Here is a 23975-nt window from a genome sequence, read left to right as displayed (position 1 = left end):
GAAACCTCGGATTGTGAGTAAAGCAGTTTGCGAGTGTTTCACAAGACAAGCAAAGATTTTAAATAAATTTTGAGTTGGAAAACGAACAAATCTTGGTTTACGAGTACCGAGTACCATGTATCACGCATGTGCTTCGTTGTATGTGCCACTTAATCACAACTGAGCGTTTTTTCTTTCTTGTGCACCGTGGAATTGTGGGTAATCGTCTCCCCTGCTGGGTCTTAGTGCTCCCACTGGCATAATCAACATCTGTGCACACATGTACTGTTTACTATAACACTGTGACCACGTTGTGTAAATCATTTTATTTTGTCTGAATGCGTGTGTGTACAGTGCATGTAAAGCACTTATTGGCTTAAAGTCTTATTAGATATGTTAAAGATCCATTTTCTTTCTCTGCTTAAGGCTCAGCCTGCTCTTTCTGTCTGATTCTTTTCAAAGGTAAAGTGCAGGTTAATTTGTTTTATTTTTACTTTACAGCAGTGATTCCATTAGTGTGCTGCTCAGTCGAGTGTCATTAGAGAGATTTCTTATTTATGTTTTCGATAAAACAGTGTTTCTGTTGTGTGCGCCCGCAAGTGTGAAAAGAGCGGAGGAAGGGTAACTGTGTAAGACAAGAAGTCGGAGAGGGTAATGGGCCCCGTACTTTAGCCTCACACACACACACACACACACACACACACACACACACACACACACACACACACACAGACACACACACACACAGCGCCTGCGCACACAAAAGGAAACACTTATCTGTCGGGATTTATTTTTAATAATTAAGGTAAAGTGCAGGTTGATTTTTTTTTTTTTACTTTATATTTTGTGTTAATTATTTTTATGTTTTAATTTTTTTGGACTGTGGAACAAATAATTTGAGTTTCCATCATTTCTTATGGAAAAATAAAATGTTGGTTATATGTATATGAATTTCCCACACTATTTAAATATCAACTGAAAATTCATCCACATTTGCGGTCTGTGGAGACACTGAATCTGCGATCTGAGTCATGTAGCGCCTTATACTCTGCACTTTTTTAAATGGTGTCTGAAGAAGGAGCCCGGCGAGGGGCTTCCTGAACTTTTCACCCACAAAAACATAAAGGAAAGGGTTGAGGCAGCTGTGCAAGTATGCCACAGCTTCAGTGACTTGCAGCATTAGCTGGATACTTTTGCTAAGCTCACACTTTGAAGGCAAAATTTCTTGCAATTCCAGCACTTTGAGGAGTGCTGCGATGTTGTATGGTATCCAGCAGCAGAAGAAGACCACCATGACCACAACTACAAGATGAATAGATAGTTTTTTGGAATTACGTATTGTCTTCAGCTTCCGGATGACCATCGTGTAGCAAAATCCCACAATGCCTAGTGGAATCAGCATGCCCAAAACATTCATTTTAATAAAAGCTGCACTTTTCACATCATTGTGATTTTCATCTTTTGGATATGCGTTGCAAATTTTTTTTCCATCATATAATTCAACTCCAATATAGCGTAGCTCAGGAAATGATGCTGCAACAGCTATAATCCAGATCACCACACTAGCTAAAATCCCATATGTTTTTGTTCGGATTCTCAAGGCGAACACAGCATGGACGATAGCCAAGTATCTGTCGATGCTCATCAGCACAATAAAGAAAATACCAGCATAAAATCCAATGTAGTACACACTGAGGACCAGAGTGCACATGGCGTTACCGAATATCCAGGTATCTCTGGCATAGTGAGCCAGGAAGGGGAGAGTGAAGATCAGTAGAAGGTCAGCAATGGCCAGGTTCAGGAGACATACATCAGTCATGCTTTTCAGCTGAACGCCTCTCAGTATCACCCACAACACCAGCATGTTGCCAGGGAAACCCACCACGAAGAACAGAGAGTAGAGCACTGGGAGGAACCGGCTTGCATGGGCTTCGTAATTACATGGTCCAATATAATCTGCTGTGGTACTGAAAACAGTAAAAAAAAGTTATGAAAAGAGAGAACTTTGTACTTTAGAATTACGATATACTGTACATTAATAACTACAAACTAAAGCATTGTTTGACGTGTGAGAGTTACACAATGAGTTTGGAGTTTGAGTCAAACATGTTGTGTTTTCTATATCAGTCTCAAATTCATGTTAGGGCTGAAAGTCTACCTAAAACCAACATCATTCTTTCAAGGATATTATTAAATATATAAACATTGCAGTATTTATTAATTAAGAGTACCATCCTCTCTTTAACAAAGAGATAATTGAGGCTGTCGTCTGTTATCTGTTAAAAAAATCAATCTTAGCTGTAAACCACACAAAGATAATCTGACTTTAAATACTAAGAAATTGTCTGACATAATTATTCACTACCTTTTGGAATTAAGCCAGGAACACTAAATACAACTGATGAAATTTATTTTTTGAATAACTGCTTCAGCAAACTGTAATTTATGTTTACATTATATTGTAATTTTACATGTTATCTGGAGAGATAACAAGCAGATAACAATAGCTGACATTTAATTATGCCAAAATGACATTTTCATGAAATAAAGGTCAATTTGTTCATTTAAAGCCAATAAATAACAAAAGAATGTCAGAGTAATAAGAACTGCATTTTTAGACAGAAGCAAATTTAATCTTTCTACCACATCTCTTTTAACACTTTCATCATCATCATCTTACAACAGGAAGTATGTATACTTTTTAAAACGTTTTATTTTAATGGGGATCTGCTGTACATAACAGTGGTTATTCATAGTTAATTTAGCTGTGTATAAACTTTTTAAAGAGATTTTATAGAATTTACAATAAGGCTTAAGGTAAAATGAAAGGAGTTAATATGGCTTTTCCTAAAGAAAACAAAGCAATAAACAATAAAGTTATTTTTTATATATATAATAAAATGATTCACGGAAAGATCCCGCTGTAAAGTTAACTCTGTTGGTTAAGCTTGTTTACTTCATTAAAACTCTTGTGATATTAGATAAAAATATATGCAACTACACATTTATATCCATACTTACATTATTTTATACCTGATTATTTGCCTTGTGTTAAAAGTATATGACCTTGTTTTGGCCATTTTTGACTGCCTTTTAAAATTTTAGTGTAATATCTACTCACTTGAAAGTTGTTTTATCCAAGGAATCACTGATGGTGTTCAGCGTTGTTGTCATTTCGCATCAAACACTAAACAGTCCACTTTGGGGTAAAAACACAGAAAAAGGTGAAGAATGTAATACATCTTGTAGGCTGGGTACAACTGTTACAACATTGATCACATCTGCTTGTTAAATGTCGGCTCAAAAAGAAAGAGGTGAGGAACAAGTAAAAAAAAAAAACTACTTAAATAGAGTATGTGCTTTAAATACACAGCTGTACTCAACAGTGTGTACACGCCTACTTATTCAACTGATCTTTTCTTTATTCTTACTATTTTTACATCATATGACCAAACTAAAAACTTTAAAACTATATAATAAGACATGGAATTATGTAATAAGCAAGATGTTTTCTAAATGTTTAAGATTCTTTAAAGTATCCATCTTTGATTATGAGGTCACCTGGCATAATTTTCCAATAGAGTTCCTATATTTTTAGATTAGATTAGATTAAACTTTATTGTCACTGGCAAAGTACATGTACAGAGCCGATGTGCAGTTAATATTTAACCAGGAGTGCACAAGTGGCCTATTTACAAAAATAACAATGTATTATAAAAACTGAAGATGCATCAAGTAATAGAGTTATGGTATATATAGCGATATATATATATGTACCGTATAACTGTGCAAAATTGTGCAGTGAATGTGCTTTAGTAAACAGAAGGTGCATTAGGTAATAAAGATGTGATATATATGTTTATAATGGTGAACAGTATAATACAGAATAATACTGTACACCAGTACGACTGTATGTTGCTCACTTGTTGGCTATAAATAGTGTGCTAAGCCAACATTAAGCTTTAACATTGTGTTAAATGGTGGCTACTTTGAAGAATGTGTTGTATTGTTAATTTCTATATTTCATTGTGTCCAAAATTTCACTGGTGCTGCGCTATGAGTGTGAGCTGTGGAGAAGAATCAAATAATACATAGGCATCATCATTCATGCATACAGCATTTAACAAAAATCTATAACACACAGTAATTAACACTCACATTGCAGAAAATAAATTATTCAAACAATAAGCATAGTTATCTAAGCCAACACCGCCACCCTACTGTATACTTACAAAATTCAATAAAAAACTTGTCCCTTGTGGTTTGAAGTCAAAACTGAAATGAAAAGCTGCTGTTCAACATTTCGTGTTTTCACACTTTAGTTTCTCTTCCCTGTGTGACGTTTGTGACTTGGTTAATTTGCCAAGCTAGTTGGCTAACACTTGCATGCAAGTACTGTGGGTGTGATTATGTTTAAATGTAATGACCTCACTGCCTTCTGAGAAAAGGGAAAAACGCTTTCAAAAAAAGAACATTTGGGTTTTTCAGATGAGGGGAAGAAATGATCAATGAAAAAAAAAAGCAACATGGCTTAGTGTAACTGGGACAAAAGTCAGATTCTTTAATATGTGATTTAATACACATTATCCCTCAAATTTTATTTAATACTTAAGTTAATACTACTACTATTACTTATAATAATAATAATAATAATAATAATAATAATACAATGTGCGATGTGGTTTCTTTGTTGCTTGGTAACAACCACATTTTCTTTTTGTTTTACAACACTTTTTGAGTTATTTCAAAATAGAACATAAACAAAAAGAGAAGCTAGTAGATGAGGGACTGTTTAAAGCTTTTACAGTGTATTGGCATGGGGACTGATATTTCACAACATTAACTGTTAAATAGTACAGTACAAGCCATAAAAACCGAAGTACTTAAGTATATCACTGTATTACGTAGAAACAGCAAATTACTATATGTAGAAGGCATGATTTTACTGTAAAATATAAAATGATGTAAGATAAATGGAAGTATACCATAAGGCAGAGCAGGGCCTAACCTTCCTGTGGCTCTAAGGGAAAATTCTGTTAATGGAATCTGCTAATAATAATAATAATAATACGTATTTGCTTATAATCTCTTACTTGTTCTGTAAGTCAATTTCTACTTACACCCCAGTGCTCCCAGTTACATTAACAGGATTTCTTTTAATTGTTTCTGCACACTCTCATGAGCTTTGCTTTTGATTGTTTTTGTTCTATTGTAATACTGTGCAGCACAATGCTGTGATATTCCACAGCATATTCAAGCAGTAAACTTTCAAAATAAACCTTAAGCAAGTATTTAAGGTCTAACAATAACAATAATAATTATTAATATAGATAATGTGTATTAAATCAAAGTAGAGAATCTGAAATTCTCCTAGTGACACTAATTCATTTTTTAGCATTATATTTTATTCACAGATATTACCCTTTATCTAAAAGTTTCAGGGTTTTTCTTTCTTTCTTTCTCTCTTTTTTTCAGAAGGCACTGAGGTCAGTAGATGGAAAGATTAGTGCCATCTGTGTTTCTGCATATGAGTATATTAGACAACTAACTGGCCAAATTGCAAACGTACAGATCTCCACAGAACCCTGCATTTGTTATTAAAATGCAGAAGTGGAAAAACAAGAGCGTCAACACAAGAGAGTTGTTGTTTTTGTTGTTGTGAACTAAAGGAATAAAGTCAGTACCCAAAAACTTTAATTTACTAATTCCATTTTGAATATTTCATTTGAACATTGTATTAAATTATTAAACATTTTGAATGTTAATTTATTTAAAACATGCCTCATTTAAAACAAGTTTTAGAAAGAGAAGGAATAAATGAAAAAGCAATTATATTTGACTTCCTTTTTTGCTGGTCTGAAAAAAAAAATGCTGTGGCATCTCTCTTTCTCTCTCTCTCTCTCTCTCTCTCTCTCTCTCTCTCTGTATCTCTATGTCTAAGCTTTTTTGGTATTTTAGTTGACTTATTTTTAAGCATTCAAATCAAAACTGTTAAAAACATAACATAATTAAACATAATTTAGTTTAATAAATGCAGGATGTTTCCAAAGTCAATTGATAATAATACTAAATAATGGTGATCTTTATACTGACCAATTTATAAGTGATTATAAGTTTTACCAAAATCGAGGAGCCCTCAATAGTATAACTTTAATCTTATACTAAAAACAGTTGTGTTCATGTCTGAGTAAAATCGTGTTATAAAAAGGTTTTGTTATTTAGACCAGAAAAGTGAATTCAAGCGTTAATGTAGAGCCCTGCTTTATAAGAATAGGTACAGACAATATGAATGTGAGAGCACTTCACATAGCCATTCATAACTTTAAAATAAGACAATAATTAGCTTACCTAGCCTGTCTCTCATTTAAGGTTTAGTCATGTAGCATAGTAGACATAAAAAAAAAGATGACTAACAGCATCAAAGTATCTTACTGCATATTTGTAAGTATTACAATTAAATATCATCTTCTTTGTCTTTCAGCTGTTCCCTGTCAGTGAATCATCTGCCTCCATCTAACCCCATCCTCTGCATCCTCTTCTCTCACACCAACTAACTTCATGTCCTCTCTCACTGCATCCATAAATCTCGTCTTTGGTCTTCCTCTAAACCTCCTGTGTGGCAGTTTCAACCTCAGCATCCTTCTAACAATATATTCACAAGCTCTTCTCTAAATTACAAATAAATAGACGAATTATATATAATTAATTTATACTAGACTCAGCTATAACATTTACACATATTTACACATATCTGTTTGCATTTGAGGTGGTAGAATGTTGCAGTTTATTAAATCCTACAGGTGGTGTGCTCTAAACTATTCACAAATTGATATAAACAAATTTTGCAAATAATTTGCCTAACTCTAAAAAAATTAATACAAAAAAATATTGTATTGGGATATGTAATTGATTAAATCATGATACTTACAGAATCACAATGGAAATCGAATCAGCACCTATGCTTTGTGTTATATATACAGTACTTCCACTTTTAAAGTGGATTTTGATCTTGAACGTCTTGGATACTGTATGTAGCAGATTAGTAACTTTAGTTAAAGACAAGTATAATCCAGATAATCCTAATTACAGTCCAGTTATGTACTATAAACTTTTTTTAATGGTACTCTATATATGCATTTTCTAGTGAAGGATAATATGCAGTACATATACATCATATATGCATTTTTAAGTGAAAGCTTACTAAAGGTGAAGCCTCCACTACAAAACAACAACAAAAAAAAAACAACAGCAATTGTTAACTAAAAGCAGATGAAATAGATATATCACATGTGCAGATACAGGCTCCTACATGCAACTCCTCAAAGGTACATGAGGTGTAATACAGTATAATAAAAATTAATGAGAAATATATAATTTATGCACATTACATGTTTCTCAATTATTTAGATAGCAACTGAGAGTTTGTCGACATTTCCAGTGTGTGGTTCCACTGAGCCTGCAACCGGGGTCATGTAGCTCTTTAGACACTGTGCATGGACAGATGGTGTCTGGAGGAGGAGCCTGGCGAGGAGCCTCCTGAACTTTTCACCCACAAACACGTAGAGGAACGGATTGAGGCAGCTATGTGAGTACGCCACAGCTTCAGTGACTTGTAGCATGAGCTGGATCCTTTTGCTGAGCTCACACTTTGGAGGCAGGATGCGCTTTATTTCCAGTGCTTTGAGAAGTGCTGCAATGTTGTACGGTATCCAGCAGCAGAAAAAGACCAACATGACCACAATAACAAGACGAATGGCCAGTTTCTTCAAATTACGCAGCGTTTGAAGCTTTCTGAGCACCATCATGTAGCAAAATCCTACAATACTCAGTGGAAATAGCATGCCCAAAACATTCATTTTAATGAAAGCTGCACTTCTCACATCATTGTGATTTCCATTTTTTGGATAAGCGCTACAGACAACTTCAGTCCCATAAGTTTCAATTCCAAGATCCAGTAGCTCAGGAAATGATGCTGCAACAGCTAACATCCAGACTACCACGCTAGCTAAAATCCCAAAAGCCTTCGTTCGGATTCTCAAGGCAAACACAGAATGGACAATAGCCAAGTATCTGTCGATGCTCATGAGCACAATAAAGAAAATACCAGCATAAAATCCAATGTAGTACACACCGAGAACCAGAGTGCACATGGCGTTACCGAATACCCAGGTATCTCTGGCATAGTGAGCCAGGAAGGGGAGAGTGAAGATTAGTAGGAGGTCAGCGATGGCCAGGTTCAGTAGAGACACATCAGTCATGCTTTTCAGCTGAGCACCTCCCAGGATCACCCACAACACCAGCATGTTGCCAGGGAAACCCACCACAAAGAACAGAGAGTAGAGCACTGGGAGGAACTGGCTTGCATGGTCTCCGTATTCACATGGTTCAACTAAATTTAAATAATCATATTCAGGCGTGCTGAAAACAGTAAAGAGAGAGTTATTGAACAAGATTATGTAACGCTGCTTTGTAACAAATGCTATACAAATAAAAATTAGTCTCTTAGATGATATTTGCATCGGTGAATCCCAAATGTCTTATATAAAGACATGATATTCTTTACTAAGTACATTGTCTGTTTTTAAAACGTGCAAGCATAGTGATGGAAACTGTCAGGAAATTACACAAGGGAATGTACACAACAGTTGAGTCCTTGTGACCTTGATTATCTGGTGGCTGTATGAGGTGTAACTGGTTGTATATTTGCGGAAAAAAAAAAAAAGGCTTGGGAGCCTTATTGTAGTACCAGTGATTAATGTGATCGTTATAACAAGGCCGGTGTATGCAGCAATATATTGTCAATATATAAGATTGCTATAAGGTATGTGATTTTCTAATCCTGATTTCTGGCTTTTGTTATAAAGGTCAGCATTTGTGTTTAAATGTTTCCTGTTGAAAACTTCAATCTTAGCTGCTTGTATTAAAAAACAACTGGCAGCTTTTCACAACGCAATGAGCAGAGAGCATTTTGTATTGTTATTACTAAATATGAGATTGTTGGATTGACTTGTAAGTTTGGTTAATGCAGCTTTGTAACTATTATTTTGCTTAACTGTTATTTAAGTGATTCATTGTGAAAGCTGTACAATTTATACATAGTGCTTCATGACAGTGTTTTTAGATTTATTACTGATTTGAACTACTGAACTATAACGAACTATTACAAAGGTGTTAACAATATGATAACAACCTCATATTGTTTGGCTAATAGATAGACACCAACCTATAGACATTGGAAGAGTGGAGCATATGTCCCATAGTTCCGCCTGCACTACTGTATCTCTCACATGCAAAGGTATTCTGCATCAGCACAAGGCTCAGTCTGTTTGTGCTCTTCAAGTGAAAAAAAAATTTTTCCCCCCAAAGTCTGGTTGATATTAACAGCAGGAAGGCATCAATTACACGCAGAAGCTGCGTATATGCATAGTGAGGGCAATAACAGTATTATCCAAATAGGGAAATACATGTCAGTATTTACACCGACATTAAAATATTTAGATCGAGTTTAATTATCTATCAATTTTAATATTCATAAGAACACTCTAAGGGTAATAAACATGATTAAGAAAAATTTACACAAGCAAGAGGGAGAGATTCAAAATCATACATACTGTATAGCACAAGCCCACTTTATATTTGGGATCTTTAATTTTCCCTTTCTTTTCTTCTCCCATACTTTTGTATCGATTATGATTTTTCTTAGGCTGTACTTCCTCCATTCATAAGGGCCCAAGCATGATGACATCAGCATTATGATGACATGACTATAAAATCATTGCCATCGCTCTGATAATGCTGTTTTAATAGTGCCGTCATAAAAGTGCGAGGGCTGTCTTATTTTTCTAAGGAATTTTTTTCTTTTCTTATCATCCGGGCCCTTTTAGGGGTCTTAATATGCTTAAAAATAAGAAATTGGAATCTGTATGGAAGTATATTAGTGCCAAAATTCCTCAAAGCAAAATAGCAGGTTTAATTACATGAACGAAAAAAAAATTGCTGCAATAAAAAAATAAAATTTTTCTGCATTGCAATTTGGTCTGAATTGAAAAAAAAACCTTAGAGCATTTACACTGTTTGAAATTTTTGCCACTGAAATTTATTGTTGTATATTTCAAGTGAAAATGTAATTCAAGCATTTAAAATTCAATGCAAAAATATATGTTACTAAATTGCAGTTTAAAAATATTTTCAAGTGGTAAAAATACAATCTTTATTATTTTTCAATCTTACAAATTAAGTTTGTCAAAATTCGGGTAACAAAATTCAGGTCGCTAAAATTCAGGTTTTTACATCCGGGATATCACAGGAGGAGCAGTGGAGAGCCGATTGCTGCTGTCCGTGCTGCAGTGTACTTTAAAGTGTGCTTCTCGCTCCCTGTGCAGTCTACTTCTCAGAAACTACTTACCCACCGGAACGCAGCACTCTTAACTAACAGGCTGGGTTGCCAGTTGCACAATAAAACGGTTATATTGACCGTAATAAAGTGAGTAATTGCGTTCTTCGCAATCTGAGGTTTTACTGTATAGTAACTACTGTGTGGTAATTGGTTGCTTTAACACATTTTCAACGTTTAGCTAATTTAATTAACTTTAAGATATTTAGCATATACGTAACAGAAACAGTAGCCTGCGTTCATGATTATACAATCTGAGAGAATTCTAAGAAGCTTTGTGAATACAGGCCCTGATGCTTAAGAATCAAGACCAAGGTGTTACTGAGGTGTTGAGATTGGGAGGTGACAAATTTTTTTTACACATGCTCCAATATTCCTTACGACACTAAAAACGCGAACGAACAGGGCAGAATTCACAATTAGCCCAAAAGAAGCTGTAAGGAGCCATTACCATTAGCTCTCCAGAGGTGGTAAGGAATTTGCATCGGTGTAGCAAATTTATCTTAGTGGAATGTAGTCATAAGGCTTATGCATTGCTTAAAAATATGCGGTGATGATCTGATGTAGATACTGTTCAAATAAACTGTTTATTTATTTTTCTTTTTTCATAAAAAAAGTTATGCATGCTTGCAAATGAATGCTGTAAATTCAACATTATGTGTAGAAGTCAACGCAAGCTTATTTACTTTATTAATGTCTTGTGACTTTATATAATGGAATGCAACTAGACATTCATATCCTACATGTATATTATTCAATAATTAATATTTATTTGCCTTGTGATAACAGTTATTGTGGAGGGAAACTATTTTTCCCAAGTACATTTGACTCATTTAATATTTAGATTCTAATAAGTTCTCACCTGAGTGTTGTTCCTTTCCAGAGACCACTGGTAGCGTTCATGGTTGCCATTCAATGTCAAAAATATTAACCTGGGTTTAAAGAGAAAATGTAAAAAAAAAAAAATCTTAAATGCTGATTAAAACACATGACGTGACTCTGAACAAAAAAAATTAGGTTATCTATCTGTACCTATCTGGACCAGTCAGATGTTTAAAACATTATGCCCAATATTGTGTAGGTTCCCCTTGTGCCAACAAAATGGATTTGTCTCTGAGGCGTGACTTCACAAGACCTCTGAAGGTGTGGTGTTATATTAGGGCACCAGGAAATTAGAAGCTGATGCTTTAAGTGTTGTAATGTGGGATCTCCATAATCAAATTGATATCTGGAAAATTTGGAGGCCAGATCAACAACCTTAAACAACCTTCAACAAGATGTAAGTTCTGAGTGTTCTAATACTTTTCTATCAAAGCCATCATTAATTTTTTTCAGCAATTTTTACTACATTGGATTTTCTGTGGGATTAGAAGAGAGTCCAGCCTTTGTGCGGTGAGCCTTGGGTGTCCATGATCGTGTCACCAGTTTATTGTTATATAATTAAAAATCAATGAAAGTAGCCACTATTTAGAGGGAAAACAATTACCCCTGCTGTACTCTGCCAGCTTGCCTTCTTTCCTTAGTTTATTCTGGTGACACCTTTTCCTCAGGTAAGCTCTACACATGCACCTTGCCATTTACATTATGTACAAGAAAATGTGAATTATTACACCAGGCTACCTTCTTCCATTGCTCTGTGGTCAAATTCTAATGCTCATGTGCATACTGTAGGCGCTTTTGGCGATGGACATGGGTCAACATGGGCACCCACTCAGCCCCTTACACAACAAACTGTGATACATTGTGTGTTCTAATATGTTTCCATCAGAACGAGCTTTAACTTTTTCAGCAACATAAGCAAGAGAACTGCAAGGGTCAGCCTCGCGTGCAATCAATAATAAGTTTACTACAGATGCATCAATGAGCATTGGTCACCCATGACCTTGTTGCAGGTTTACTAGTTCCCTTTCAAAGGCTACACTCGATGCTGCGTGAAAACGCTATAGAAAAATCTTTCTGTGTTGCTGGTTGTAAAGCATGTGTGTATCAAACACGCCAAATTTTGGCATATATATAACCTCGGTCAGGTGATGTCATCTGATGAAGCGCACCTGCAGGTTATAAATAGGAGTGAACCGGAAACATTCCTCAGATCTATTTATCTTCAGGACCACATTGTAATTGCGTGTAATGTATGCAAGCGAATAAAAAAATATTAACTTACCGATATGGAGTTTGTTATGAGATCCGTACCTCCGCTCTTTCGGAGTGCAATTTACACACCATGTAAACCAGCTAAATAAAGAAGTGTTTAACTCACCGATATGGCTGAGCTTCAAGCAAGATGTGTCTCCTCGTTTGATAAATCCATCCCGGAAGGGCGATCTCCACACTTAAGACCAATCCCAATTCTACCCCTTACCCCTACACTTAGCCCTACCCCTCCGTTTGACGCGTCCACGTGTAGGGGTAGGGGTGTTTCATTTTTCTTTTGGGTGGAGGGGTAGGGGGAAGGGGAAGGGCCAAATAGCCCTCCAAACGAAGATTTTTCAGGACCTCGATGGGCATCAAGGATAAGGATCGTGCATTTTTCCTTGATGCCCTCATCTCGCCGTCCGGCCTGTTTGGCAATGCCGTTAACTCGGTCGCCACAACCTAACCTAACATGAGGCGAAGTTATATGAACAAGGAAATTCCTTCCCCACCGTGCTCAACCGCATCTGACTCTCGCGAGGCGTGAAGCACACAAGGAGAGTGTTTTGAGCCGGGCACCCCCTCGTAAAGATTGGGGTGTGGCGCAATCCGCCTCAAAGAAGTCAGATCGGCATACTGTCTTCTTCACAAAGAAGTCCTGAGATCCATGTGCCCAGGACCATGGGGGTGGCCCCCCAATGGGAAGAGGCACCTAGAGTTCCTTTCGAGAATGAAGTGTTCTCCCTGGCACCCCCAGGAGGTCGGTGTTCATGCTCTGCCACCACGGGTGTTTCGGGCAACACAAGTCTCCAATAAAGTGTTAGCTCTTCAGTTTTTCCCTGCCATGTTTCAGGATGCCGAACATCTAACAGGGTTAGAGTTCCTGACGTTCGCTTTCGGGGGCGAAGCTTACCAGTATCGGGTCCTTTCATTTGGTCTAGCTCTCTCACCTGCACGACTGGCTGGCCCAGTCTCAGTAGCTAGCGCTTCGACATCAGGATGTCATCCTAGCTCATCTTTGTTTCTTAGGATCGAGACCCAACGCCACAAAAAGTATGCTCTTTCCTGTTCAGAAGACAACTTATTTAGGTGTCACATGGAATTCGATCATAAGGCGGGGACAGCTGTCTCCCGCTCGTGTCAAATCCATTCTCAACACCTTCAAGGAAATCAAGCTAGACGAGAAAGTGACTGTTCATCATTTTCAGAGATCTTTAGCTCTCACGGCAGCTGCCTCCACGGTAATACCTTTAGGCCTTCTGCACGAGAGCATCTCAGTTTTGTCTAATAACCAGGGGATTTCATTTGAGGGCCAATCCCCAATAAGGGTTACGCGCCAGGGGCTTCGTACCCTTTCTATGTGGCCTTTATGCGTTTCCTCCGATAGCTCTGCTCTGCTCCCGCGAGTCCTGGCGAGCGTCCGTCAACAGCATTTGCGCCTTTTATTGTGTGATTGAGTGTGGTTCTCGGACCTAATATCTCTCCTCGACGGCTCACCATGGGTGATTCCAGTGAGGAGGGATCTTCTGTCTCAGGCGCAGGGGACAATATTTCATCCCTGGCCCGAGCTTTGGAACCTTCACATTTGACCCCTGAACGGGACCAACTAAGTCAAGCTGGTCTTTCAGCCAACATAATTGACCCTATTCTAAGTGCTAGGGCTCCCCCCCACTAGGGGAGCGTATACTCTCAAATGGAATTATTTAAAAGTTGGTGCATGACGAGGCAGGTAGACCCAGTCCACTGCCGAATTGTTTCAGTGCTGGAGTTTCTGCAGGAAAAGTTGCCCTCGGGCTTGTGCCCTAGTACTCTCAGGATGTACGTAGCTGCTATTCCAGCCTGCCACGTTCTGATTGATGGGGTTACTGTGGGAAAACACCCTTTAGTTGCCGGTTCATTCGTGGAGCTAAATGGTTGAGGCCACCCACTAGAGCCACGGTCCCTTTGTGGGATTTATCTATCGTGCTCAAAGATCTAATAGGTTCTAATCTTTCGAACCACTAGAGTCAGCGCCTGTCAGGTTTGTGACTCTTAAGAAGTTTTTTTTTTTTGATGGCCATTACCTTTCATCCACACCCGAACTATCTTCCGAAAGTTCCATTCTCAACCATACACCCTGTTGTTCTTGAAGCCTTCTGTCCTCCACCTGTTACAGCTTCGGAGCAGGAAAAACTACACTTACTGTGTTCAGTACGTGCTCTTCAGGTTTACGTCCACCGCCACTACACAGACCTTGTCACACTGGGTGAGAAATGCTATTGCCCTTTCCTATGAGGCGCGTGGGCTCACTTCGCCTCTAGGAATTAGGGCTCATTCAACCAGGGGGATCACCTCATCTATCGTGCTGGCAAGAGGTATTTCCCTGCAGCAAGTGTGACTGGATGTCCTTCAGACAAAATTGTTCTGAAGAATGTTTCCAGTTCACTCCTCCTTATAACCTGCAGGTGCGCTTCATCAGATGATGTCACCTGACCGAGGTTATATATGCCAAAATTTGGTGTGTTTGATACAGACATGCTTCACAACTTGCAACACAGAAAGATGTTCCCATAGCGTTTTCATGTAGCATCTCGTTCCCGCCTTTTCAGGGAACAGGGTTACAACAAACCTGAGACATTTTTCTCTTTGGACCCCTTTTGTGAGTTCCAGACCACTGCAGACCGGGAACATCCCACAAGAGATGCAGGTTGGCATTGACCTAGGCATTTAGCCATCACAATTTAGCCCTTTAAAGAGTTGCTTAAATCCTTATGCTTGCCCATTTTTCTGCTTCTAATTCAACTTCAGGTACAAAATGTTTACCTGCTGGATAATATTTTTTATTTACCACATTTTTGCTCATGGCACAATTCCATGCATGCTATTTAAAAATTTGCGTTCAATTTCCGTTGAAGTTCAGTCGCCACTCATTGTTAAAATAAAGAAATGGCTAAGAAACAGATCGGAAGAGCAAAAATAAGGAAAACATTATTAAGAGATGGTTCCGTTTTAAAATTTTTTTTTTTAAAAAAGTCTTTTTTATTGACATTTTTCTTTCCACAGAAATAGCCTTACCATTGATTACTGAATCTTTACTGGCTTTTGCCACAAACTAGTTTGCTAGCTCGGCTTGCAAAAAAAAAAAAAAAAAACAGAAAACAATTTTGAGGCGCTTACATTGTCTCTTTTTATGATCAGTTTATAAAACGTGAACATATTTAGAGGAAAACCTCAACTTGCCAACAAATATGGCCTGGCATGGGAAAAGCCCATATGTAGTAAAGTCAGGTGAGAACCATGTATAGGCATCTGGTTACCTTAAAACTGTTTCTTATAAAATATAAAGTAAAGTCTAACTTGGTTATTTACACCTCTTGTTTTTTGCCATGGAATGTCTGCTGTTTTTGGGAGTACAGCTGGGGCATTCAGTGTTTCCAATTATCTTAAATGGAAAGTACAGTAAATAACACTGGAAAAGTTACTAGATTACACTAAATACAAAATCGAATTTTTTTTTCGAAAACAAAAATAAAAAAATTGGCATATATAACCTCGGTCAGGTGATGTCATCTGATGAAGCGCACCTGCAGGTTATAAATAGGAGTGAAGCCGAAACATTCCTCAGATCAGTTTTGTCTGAAAGGACGTCCAGTTACGCAAGCAGTGCGGCATTGGAGCGCAGCATCCTGTGAACAGGGTTACAACAAAGTAACCCGAGATGTTCCCTTTCAAAAGCTACACTCGATGCTGTGTGAAAAGGCTATGGGAACGAGAATACCAATGCCGCCGCACTGCAAGCGTCTGGACCCCCAATATTGTGTAGCGTGTGCGCACAAAGGCCAAGGAGCTAGCTCTGGGAGGCTGACTCGAGGACCTGTGAGCCCGGAGTAGCATAAACATCCAGAATATAAAATCTGACAAATGTGTGCGGAGAGGATCAACCTGCCGGATCACACACTGGCTGCAGGGGGACACCTCTTGCTAGCGCAATAGATGAGGCAATCCTCCTGGTCGAATGAGCCCTGATTCCTAAAGGCGAAGGGAGACCACCCGCCTCATAGGCTAGGGCAATAGCATCTCTCACCCAATGTGACAATATTTGTGTAGTGGCGGCTGCCCCCCGGTTGCGGTCCCCGTAACATAACCGAGACTGGGTTGCCGACAGTCCCGACTCATGAGCATTTCCCGAAGGCTTGTTCATATAACTTCGCCTCACGAACCTAGTGGCGACTGAGTTAACGGCGATGCCAAACAGGCTGAAAGGTGAGATGGAGGCATCAAGGAGGATGCACGATCCTTATCCTTAATGCCCTTGAGATTCAGCCACATGTGCCTCTTTGTCGAGTCGATGGCACAAAAACACGGGATAAATACAGCTTACTTTATGAAAGGGTTAACTCATCATGGAGGTTTCTAAGAAAAGGGAGAGAACATCATTGAGGCTCCGCCCGTGGCCACCCGACAGAAACCTGTCGTTTAATGTTGAGTGCTTGGAGGCTATTTACATCTCCACGGAAGCAAGAGAGGAATGCACAGCGGCTCGAAGCTTCTCTTAAGGAATGCGAGCCGTTGCGAAGCACTTAATCGAAATAGTAAGTGTGGAGATCGCCCTCCGATATGGATTTATCACACACGGAGGGACATCTCATTTTTAACCCTGCCATATCGGTGAGTTAAACACTTTCTTATTTTTGCAGGTTTACAGTGGTTAATCAATCGGACTGTAGGTCCTACCGTCGCCGCGCTCGGCGGTACCGTTTGGCTTTGTGCGTTTGCTGGCTTTTACCGTTGAGTGGCGCTATATAACTACAGACTGACGCCTCATGCCTTAGTTCATTCTCTGCTGGATTAATGAGACACGGAGTTTTAGAACTGCACGTAGTAGCGGATAAAATCAAGTAAAACATTGTAGTTAAACAAATTTATAATCACAGAACTAAAATGACGATACAAATGTAGAATTTAAATTAAATTAAATCTTATTAGGATCAAATTTAAACAAAATAAATGTTAACACAGTGAGCCTTTAAATTTTATCACGTGTAATTAGAAAAGACGCGTGTAGGGTTTTGTGTCGTCTTATATCTTGTGTTCTTTAAATTTATAGTAGATTTATTAACTAAAATAAATGACCATAAAAATTATAACATTGTCAGGACGTTCTACTGCATCAGCTGATGTTGGTCATTCAGCCCCGCTTGTGTTTGTGCGTTATTATAAGAATGAAATGCAGTAGACTGTTATGATCTGTAACGGATTCGACCCATGTTGCACGGGCGGCACCATAAAGCACGGACACAAGGCGAGGTCTTACGGGAAAAGGGTAATTTATTTAGGTAAAATGGGGAAGGAAAGTGTTGAAGGAGGGAGAATGGAAAGAATGGGATAAAGGTTGTGCATGTGCAGTTCCGGGGGCTGTGCCACACTGGCATGCGGGCACACAGCTGACGATAAGTGTTGGTGCGAGTGGCAGAACTGAGCACGCGGAGGCAGCGCTCCTGCACGCTCCCTCGTGACGGCGCTTCTCCCGCTGTCGATGGCCGGCGCGAGTTCTCGCTGACGCAAAAACCTAACCACACTTTTCCTCTTCGGCAGCGGGGCTGCGAGGGCGGGCACGGTGCGGGAGTGAAGATGCCGCGGGAGCTCGCGCAGCTCTTTCTCGCGCTGTCCTCAGCGCGGAGATCAAAGGGCGGAATTCTAATGTCCTTGTTTAAAGTCCCCGGGGCGCGTCACATCTCCCCACTGACATGCTTCTTTCATATTCTCCATTACATCACGTACTTCCCAGACCTCAGACAAACCTCCGCGCCTTGCTTTTATAATGCGGAGCAAGCCCGAGATCATATTAACGTTAATTATCGCCAGCCGGCACAAATAGGCGGCTCACGTCCCTTTGCTGCCTATTCAGGGAGCCTACGGAGTGAGGGAGTAGTTATAGTAGATTTGGGCGTACACCCATCACACGCGCACGCCGTGGCAGATCATCATAATTGTCCTAAACTTGTATTTCATAAGGTTTTCCGAGCGGTGGTACAGCGCAACGGGGGTCATTATTTACTATTAAACATTAAACGAATTTACAAAACTTAATGCGTGCGATTAAGCGCTGATTCTACGTAGGAAAGTAAAGAAGAGGATCCTGATGCTCAACATTCCGGAGACCAAACCCCATTTAAATTAAATTAACAAATATTGCATGTAAATAACACTAGCCCACGTTTAAAACAGCATTTTATTTAGATTATAAAAAAAATAATCCTGCATCTGTTTTAGGTGTTCCAGCTGCCACTGTTCTAGAATTTAAATCAAATCTTATTAGGATCAAATTTAAGCACAATAAATGTTAACACAGTGAGCCTTTTGATTCTATCACTTGTAATTAGAAAAAAAGCGTGTATGGATTTGTGTCACCTTATTTCTTGTGTTCTTTAAATTTATAGTAGATTTATTAACTGAAATAAATTACCATAAAATTAAAACAGTGTTAGGACGTTCTACTGCGTCAGCTGATGTCGGTCTTTCAGCCCCGCTTGTGTTTTTGCGTTATTATAAAAATTAAATGCAGTAGACTGTTATGATTTGTAACGGGTTCGACCCATGTTACTCAAACAACTCAGTTCAGGTGTAAGTAAATGTCTGTGCTGTTTGGGGGAGGGACGTGCTAATGATTTGGTCGGCTCTGTGTGTGTGTGTGTGTGAGAGAGAGGGGTGTCGCGGTCGTTTTCAGTGAAACAAAGGCTCAGCTGAAAAATGTTAGGCACATCAGTCACTTAACCCCCAATAAAAGGTATTTGAGTGTTATGATAGTTGTAATATAACAGATGCGCACTGAATACTAAACCAGGCACGGAGATTAATGAACCAAGATAGCCCCCATACCCGTTTAAAAAATAAATAAATAAATAAATACCAAATAATATTATTGTGTATAGACTGATTAAAAACAATGCAATTTATGCTATCATAAGGAAAATAACAAGTTCTTCCATTCCAATGATTAAAAAAGGTAACAATGTCAACTTTAGAATCTAGAATCCAGGAGATTAAAATTACACAAATTGAAATCACTGAAAGTCTCCAGAAGAGCCTCAGATTCAAGTGGTTTTTAAAGTGTGGAGAGGTCCATTACAGTTTCTCTGAATGTATAGGTGAGAACAGCCGATTCACACCTGGGGAGGGTGAATCATTTGTATTTGAATGTTGTCTGGCATTGTAAAGCACTATAGTGACACTAAAAGAACAACCCAGGATTAATAGGAATTCTTATACTGCATAAACATTATTTAGCACAAAAAAAATTCCTCGCGCTCTGGAAAACTATGCGTGCGGTTGAGCGCTGGTTAGACTATAGGAAATTAAATCGGAGGGTTTTTATTTAGACTATTAAAAAAATAACCTGCGTCTATTTTTAGGCGTGCCAGCTGCCACTTTTTAGTTAGAAGTTTTCAATACAAAGCTTATAATGCCCACATGACATGACGGAATAAGGCACGGCTGGTGATGATTGGGGTTTGTTGGGTTACAGTGGATTTTACTACGCGGTGTGAGTGCAATGGCCATCCGTCTGCTCGCGCTGACTCTGCTCTCCGCGGATGGCCCCCTCCCACCTCTCGCTCCTTTGAAGTCCCCGGGCGCGTTCCATTTGCCCTGCTTGCATGCCGCACTTCCGCGTTGTTGCACGCGCGCTGCATACACAGCGCGTAGTAAAATCCACTGTAGCCCAACAAACCCCGAGTATTTTATAGCGCGGGGTGCAAGCCCGGGCAACCATAGTAACGATAGCTCACCAGTCATGTGTAATTCTGCGGTCCCGCTGCTTCGCATGTCTGAAGGGGAGGCCGCCTAACTAGTGAGCGAGGAGCGATATTGATTTGGGCGCACGCCGTGACAGGCTGAAAAAACTGCTGTCAGATTAATGTGCAAAAACTATATAATAAAACTATATAAGACTACATGCCTTTATAAGACTTAACTTTTATTTAAGCGCACTCACAATAACGAAAAAACGTTGTGATTTTGTAAGTGTTGTGATTTTGTAAGTGTTGTAAGCTGTGCTGCTCTGTATTGTTTTTGGTGAACTTGAGCGCGTCAGAAAATGAACGCAAACGTTTTTTTTAAAGTCTGCTTGCTGTTTTCCCGACGCGTTCATAATCATTAGTCTACTTCTGCCGGTGCGCTCTGGAAAACTTAATGCATGCGGCTGAGCGCTGATTAAAACTATGGAGTAAATTAAAGAGGAGAATCACGATTCTGAAGTCCTAAGCCCAAACCTCATTTAAATTAAATCAACAAATACTATAAGTAAAAAAAAAAAACAATAGCCCACGTTTAGAAACCGTTTATAAATTCTTTCCGACATGAGTTGGCCCGGTGTTATGCGCAGAGCGCCGGGAGATTTCCTGAAGCTCAGAAATCACTGGGCATTTTTTCTAAATAGCCGCTATCTTTAACAACTGATGGAGGTTTTGAGCTGTATACACACGCATTCCTGCCTAAACAACTCTTAAAACTACACCTGTGACACAATAACAGTAATATTTCAAACATTCTGCAGGCTGATATTTGGAGAAAGGAAAGAATAATGAATAAACCAGTTGTTGGGTCAAAATAACCCAACCAGGTGTTCATTTGTAAACTACATCTCATATGAGCCAACATGAGCAACCCAACAATGTGTTTAAAGTACCTGAAATAATCCAGAACTTAAATAACAATAAACAGATACAGAGATACGCTGTATAACGGTCACTGTTGTATTTACGGCAACGAGCGAAAATGTCACTTTGCGCCACCTGGCGGCCATTTTACGAATGACTTTGAAATGCAACTAATTTATTTTGGCCGCTGACGTTTTCACGCGGCGGTGAGCGCGACGGTAATAACCATTCCAATTGATCAACTACTGTACAAACACAAGCGCAATCACAACTAAGCTGTCATGAAGACAAAAAGGTCTGAGGAATGTTTCCGGTTCACTCCTATTTATAACCTGCAGGTGTGCTTTATCAGATGACGTCACCTGACTGAGGTTATATACTCAGCAAAAAAAGAAACGCCCCTTTGTCAGGACTGTGTATTTCAACAATAATGTTTAAAAAATCCAAATAACTTTACAGATCTTCATTGTAAAGGAATGGGTTAGGGTTAGAAAGGTGTGAAATGGTCGTTAAGACCTTAACAGCTTACAGAAAGTAGGCAAAACGGCAGGACACTACCGTCTACCGACTGTGAAAAACACCCAAAGAAAGATGCCCAGGGTCCCTGCTCATCTGCGTGAACGTGCATTAGGCATGCTGCAGGGAGGCATGAGGACTGCTTATGTGGCTAGGGCGATAAATCGCCATGTCCGCACTGTGAGACGCCTAAGACAGCGCTACAGGGAGACAGGAAGGACAGCTGATCATCCTCGCAGTGGAAGTCCACGTATAACAATACCTGCACAGGATCGGTACATCTGAATTTTGCACCTGCGTGACAGGTACAGGATGGCCACAACAACTGCCTGAGTCACACCAGGAACACACAATCCCTCCATCAGTGCTCAGACTGTCCGCAATAGGCAGTCCATGAGGAGGAGATGCACTGCAGTACTTCAAGCAGCTGGTGGCCACACCAGATACTGACTGGTACTTTTGATTTTGAGCCTCCCTTCATTCAGGGACACATTGTGAAACATTTTTAGTTTATGTCTTATGGTGTTGACTCTTTTAGTGTTCATACAAATATTTACACATTAAGTTTACTGAAAGTAAAAACAGTTGAAAGTCAGAGGACGTTCCTTTTTTTGCTGAGTATATATGCCAAAATGTGGTGTGTTTGATACACACATGCTTTACACCCAGCAACACAGAAAGATGTTCCCATAGCATTTTCACGCAGCATTGAGTGTAGCTTTTGAAAGGGAACTACAAAATTCAAACACAAGGTTGAATCACTTAAATAGGTAATTAATTAAGATTCTCCGATCAAGGGCACTGCTTGGTGTGTTGAACAAGTGATCGTACACCCTAGTATATTAGCTTTATATTTAATTTGAATTTAATTCTGAAACCCTACTCTGGAAGTTACCATAGTGGATATTTTAAAGAAAAAATAAGTGGAAACATAAAGAGAAACCTATGATATTTACAGGACTGTCCACCACCAGCATGTTTTATTCTACTCACACTTTGACTACATAATACCAATAAAATTTTTTAAACTACTTTCACCCCTGCAAATTACACAGACCAACTTTCAGACCAACAGTTAGCAAACAGTCAGTTGCTAACTGTAGGTCATGGTTATGGTTAGTTAGTTCCGCCATTTGTGGTTAGTTCTTTTAGGAAAGATATGTTTTGGAGGAGCAAAATAACTTGTTAAATTAAAAAAACTACTTATAATCTGTTGATAAAAAATAGAGTTTTTGGAACAGTTGCATGAAAGCATGATCGCACTCAAGATCATGCTGTTGTGCTTAATATCAGCATGGCAGTGATATCTTTGGGTTTAACTACGAGCTCATGCCTATGACCACATGACAGCTATGCTGATAACAAGCACAAGAGCACGACCTCAAATATGATATTGCTTAAGTAAATATGATAATCCATACTTCTAACCTTGAATTAAAAACCAGATGTAGACCAAAATTTAAAAATATTTCAATTTATGTAATTAATCTAGAAGATGAGTTTCCCTTTTTGAATTAAATTACAAAAAATATTTTCATAAGGTACCACTTTCAGGGTCAGTTTACTACTACTACTACAACAACAACAACAACTACTACTACTACTACTAATAAAAACCTTAAACAAGTAGCTCTGTCCAAATTTGTCATTGACTACTCTAAGAGTTAGATGTAGAGACGAACCACAGAGTACATGGACATCAAGATGAATTTATGAAGCAGTTAACAAAATCAATAAAATACAGCAATCACAATTTACAGTGCAAATATAAATTTGTCAAATTATAGGTACAGTTATCTGAACTAATCCTGCCACCATACTTTATACTCACAACTTTCAGCAACAGACCTGTCCTCTGTGGTTCAAAGTGAAAACCAAAATTAAATCTTGATGTTGAAAGCCTTTTGTTTTGACACTTCTCTATTTTTTGTGCCGAATATGGGCTTTAGGGAGGCGTGAATAACTTTTGGATTTGCTTGGTTAGTTTGCCCTATTATTAGCCAAGTCGGTAACATGATTTTTATTATTATTATTATATTTTTAAAATAATAATAATATTAGTAATAATAGTAATAATAATAAAAATAATATATGTAATCTTTGCGTTTTTTTAACATCCAAGCTGCATTTTTGTCTTATATTAAGAAAAAGAGAAAAGAGAAGCTAGTGAGTGAAGAACTGTTTATGGTTGCATCAATGTACAGGAACAGAAACTGACATTGCACCATATTTAGTGTAATTATAAATAGAATTACCATTTAAGATTTTATTTTTATTTTTTTTACATTATTAAATCTTTTATCATTTATTTCATGGTG

The 23975-nt window shown here is 38.6% G+C and overlaps 2 protein-coding genes across 3 annotated transcripts; both read right to left on the bottom strand.

Moving 5' to 3' along the window:
• Positions 1-307: 307 nt before the first annotated feature.
• Positions 308-4550, bottom strand: LOC128519777 (C-C chemokine receptor type 4-like). Its single transcript, XM_053493634.1, has 3 exons — positions 4212-4550; positions 3101-3178; positions 308-1946 (listed from the first exon to the last, which is right to left on the bottom strand). Exons 2-3 carry the CDS (start codon positions 3151-3153, stop codon positions 944-946), a joined length of 1056 nt encoding a protein of 351 aa, XP_053349609.1. The 5' UTR covers positions 3154-3178; positions 4212-4550; the 3' UTR covers positions 308-943.
• A 932-nt stretch (positions 4551-5482) lies between these two features.
• LOC128519776 (C-C chemokine receptor type 5-like) lies at positions 5483-23563 on the bottom strand. Of its 2 annotated transcripts, none has more exons than XM_053493631.1 (3): positions 23489-23563; positions 11235-11304; positions 5483-8397 (listed from the first exon to the last, which is right to left on the bottom strand). In XM_053493631.1, exons 2-3 carry the CDS (start codon positions 11282-11284, stop codon positions 7383-7385), a joined length of 1065 nt encoding a protein of 354 aa, XP_053349606.1. In that variant the 5' UTR covers positions 11285-11304; positions 23489-23563; the 3' UTR covers positions 5483-7382. The 2 variants fall into 2 exon arrangements, with proteins under 2 accessions (XP_053349606.1, XP_053349608.1); XM_053493633.1 differs by having other exon boundaries at positions 23506-23524.
• Between the last annotated feature and the right edge of the window lie 412 nt (positions 23564-23975).

Source organism: Clarias gariepinus, chromosome 4 (assembly GCF_024256425.1).
Source record: "Clarias gariepinus isolate MV-2021 ecotype Netherlands chromosome 4, CGAR_prim_01v2, whole genome shotgun sequence".
Lineage (NCBI taxonomy): Eukaryota > Metazoa > Chordata > Actinopteri > Siluriformes > Clariidae > Clarias > Clarias gariepinus.
Note: the sequence above shows the minus strand (reverse complement) of the source record. Positions and strands in the feature narration are given on the sequence as shown.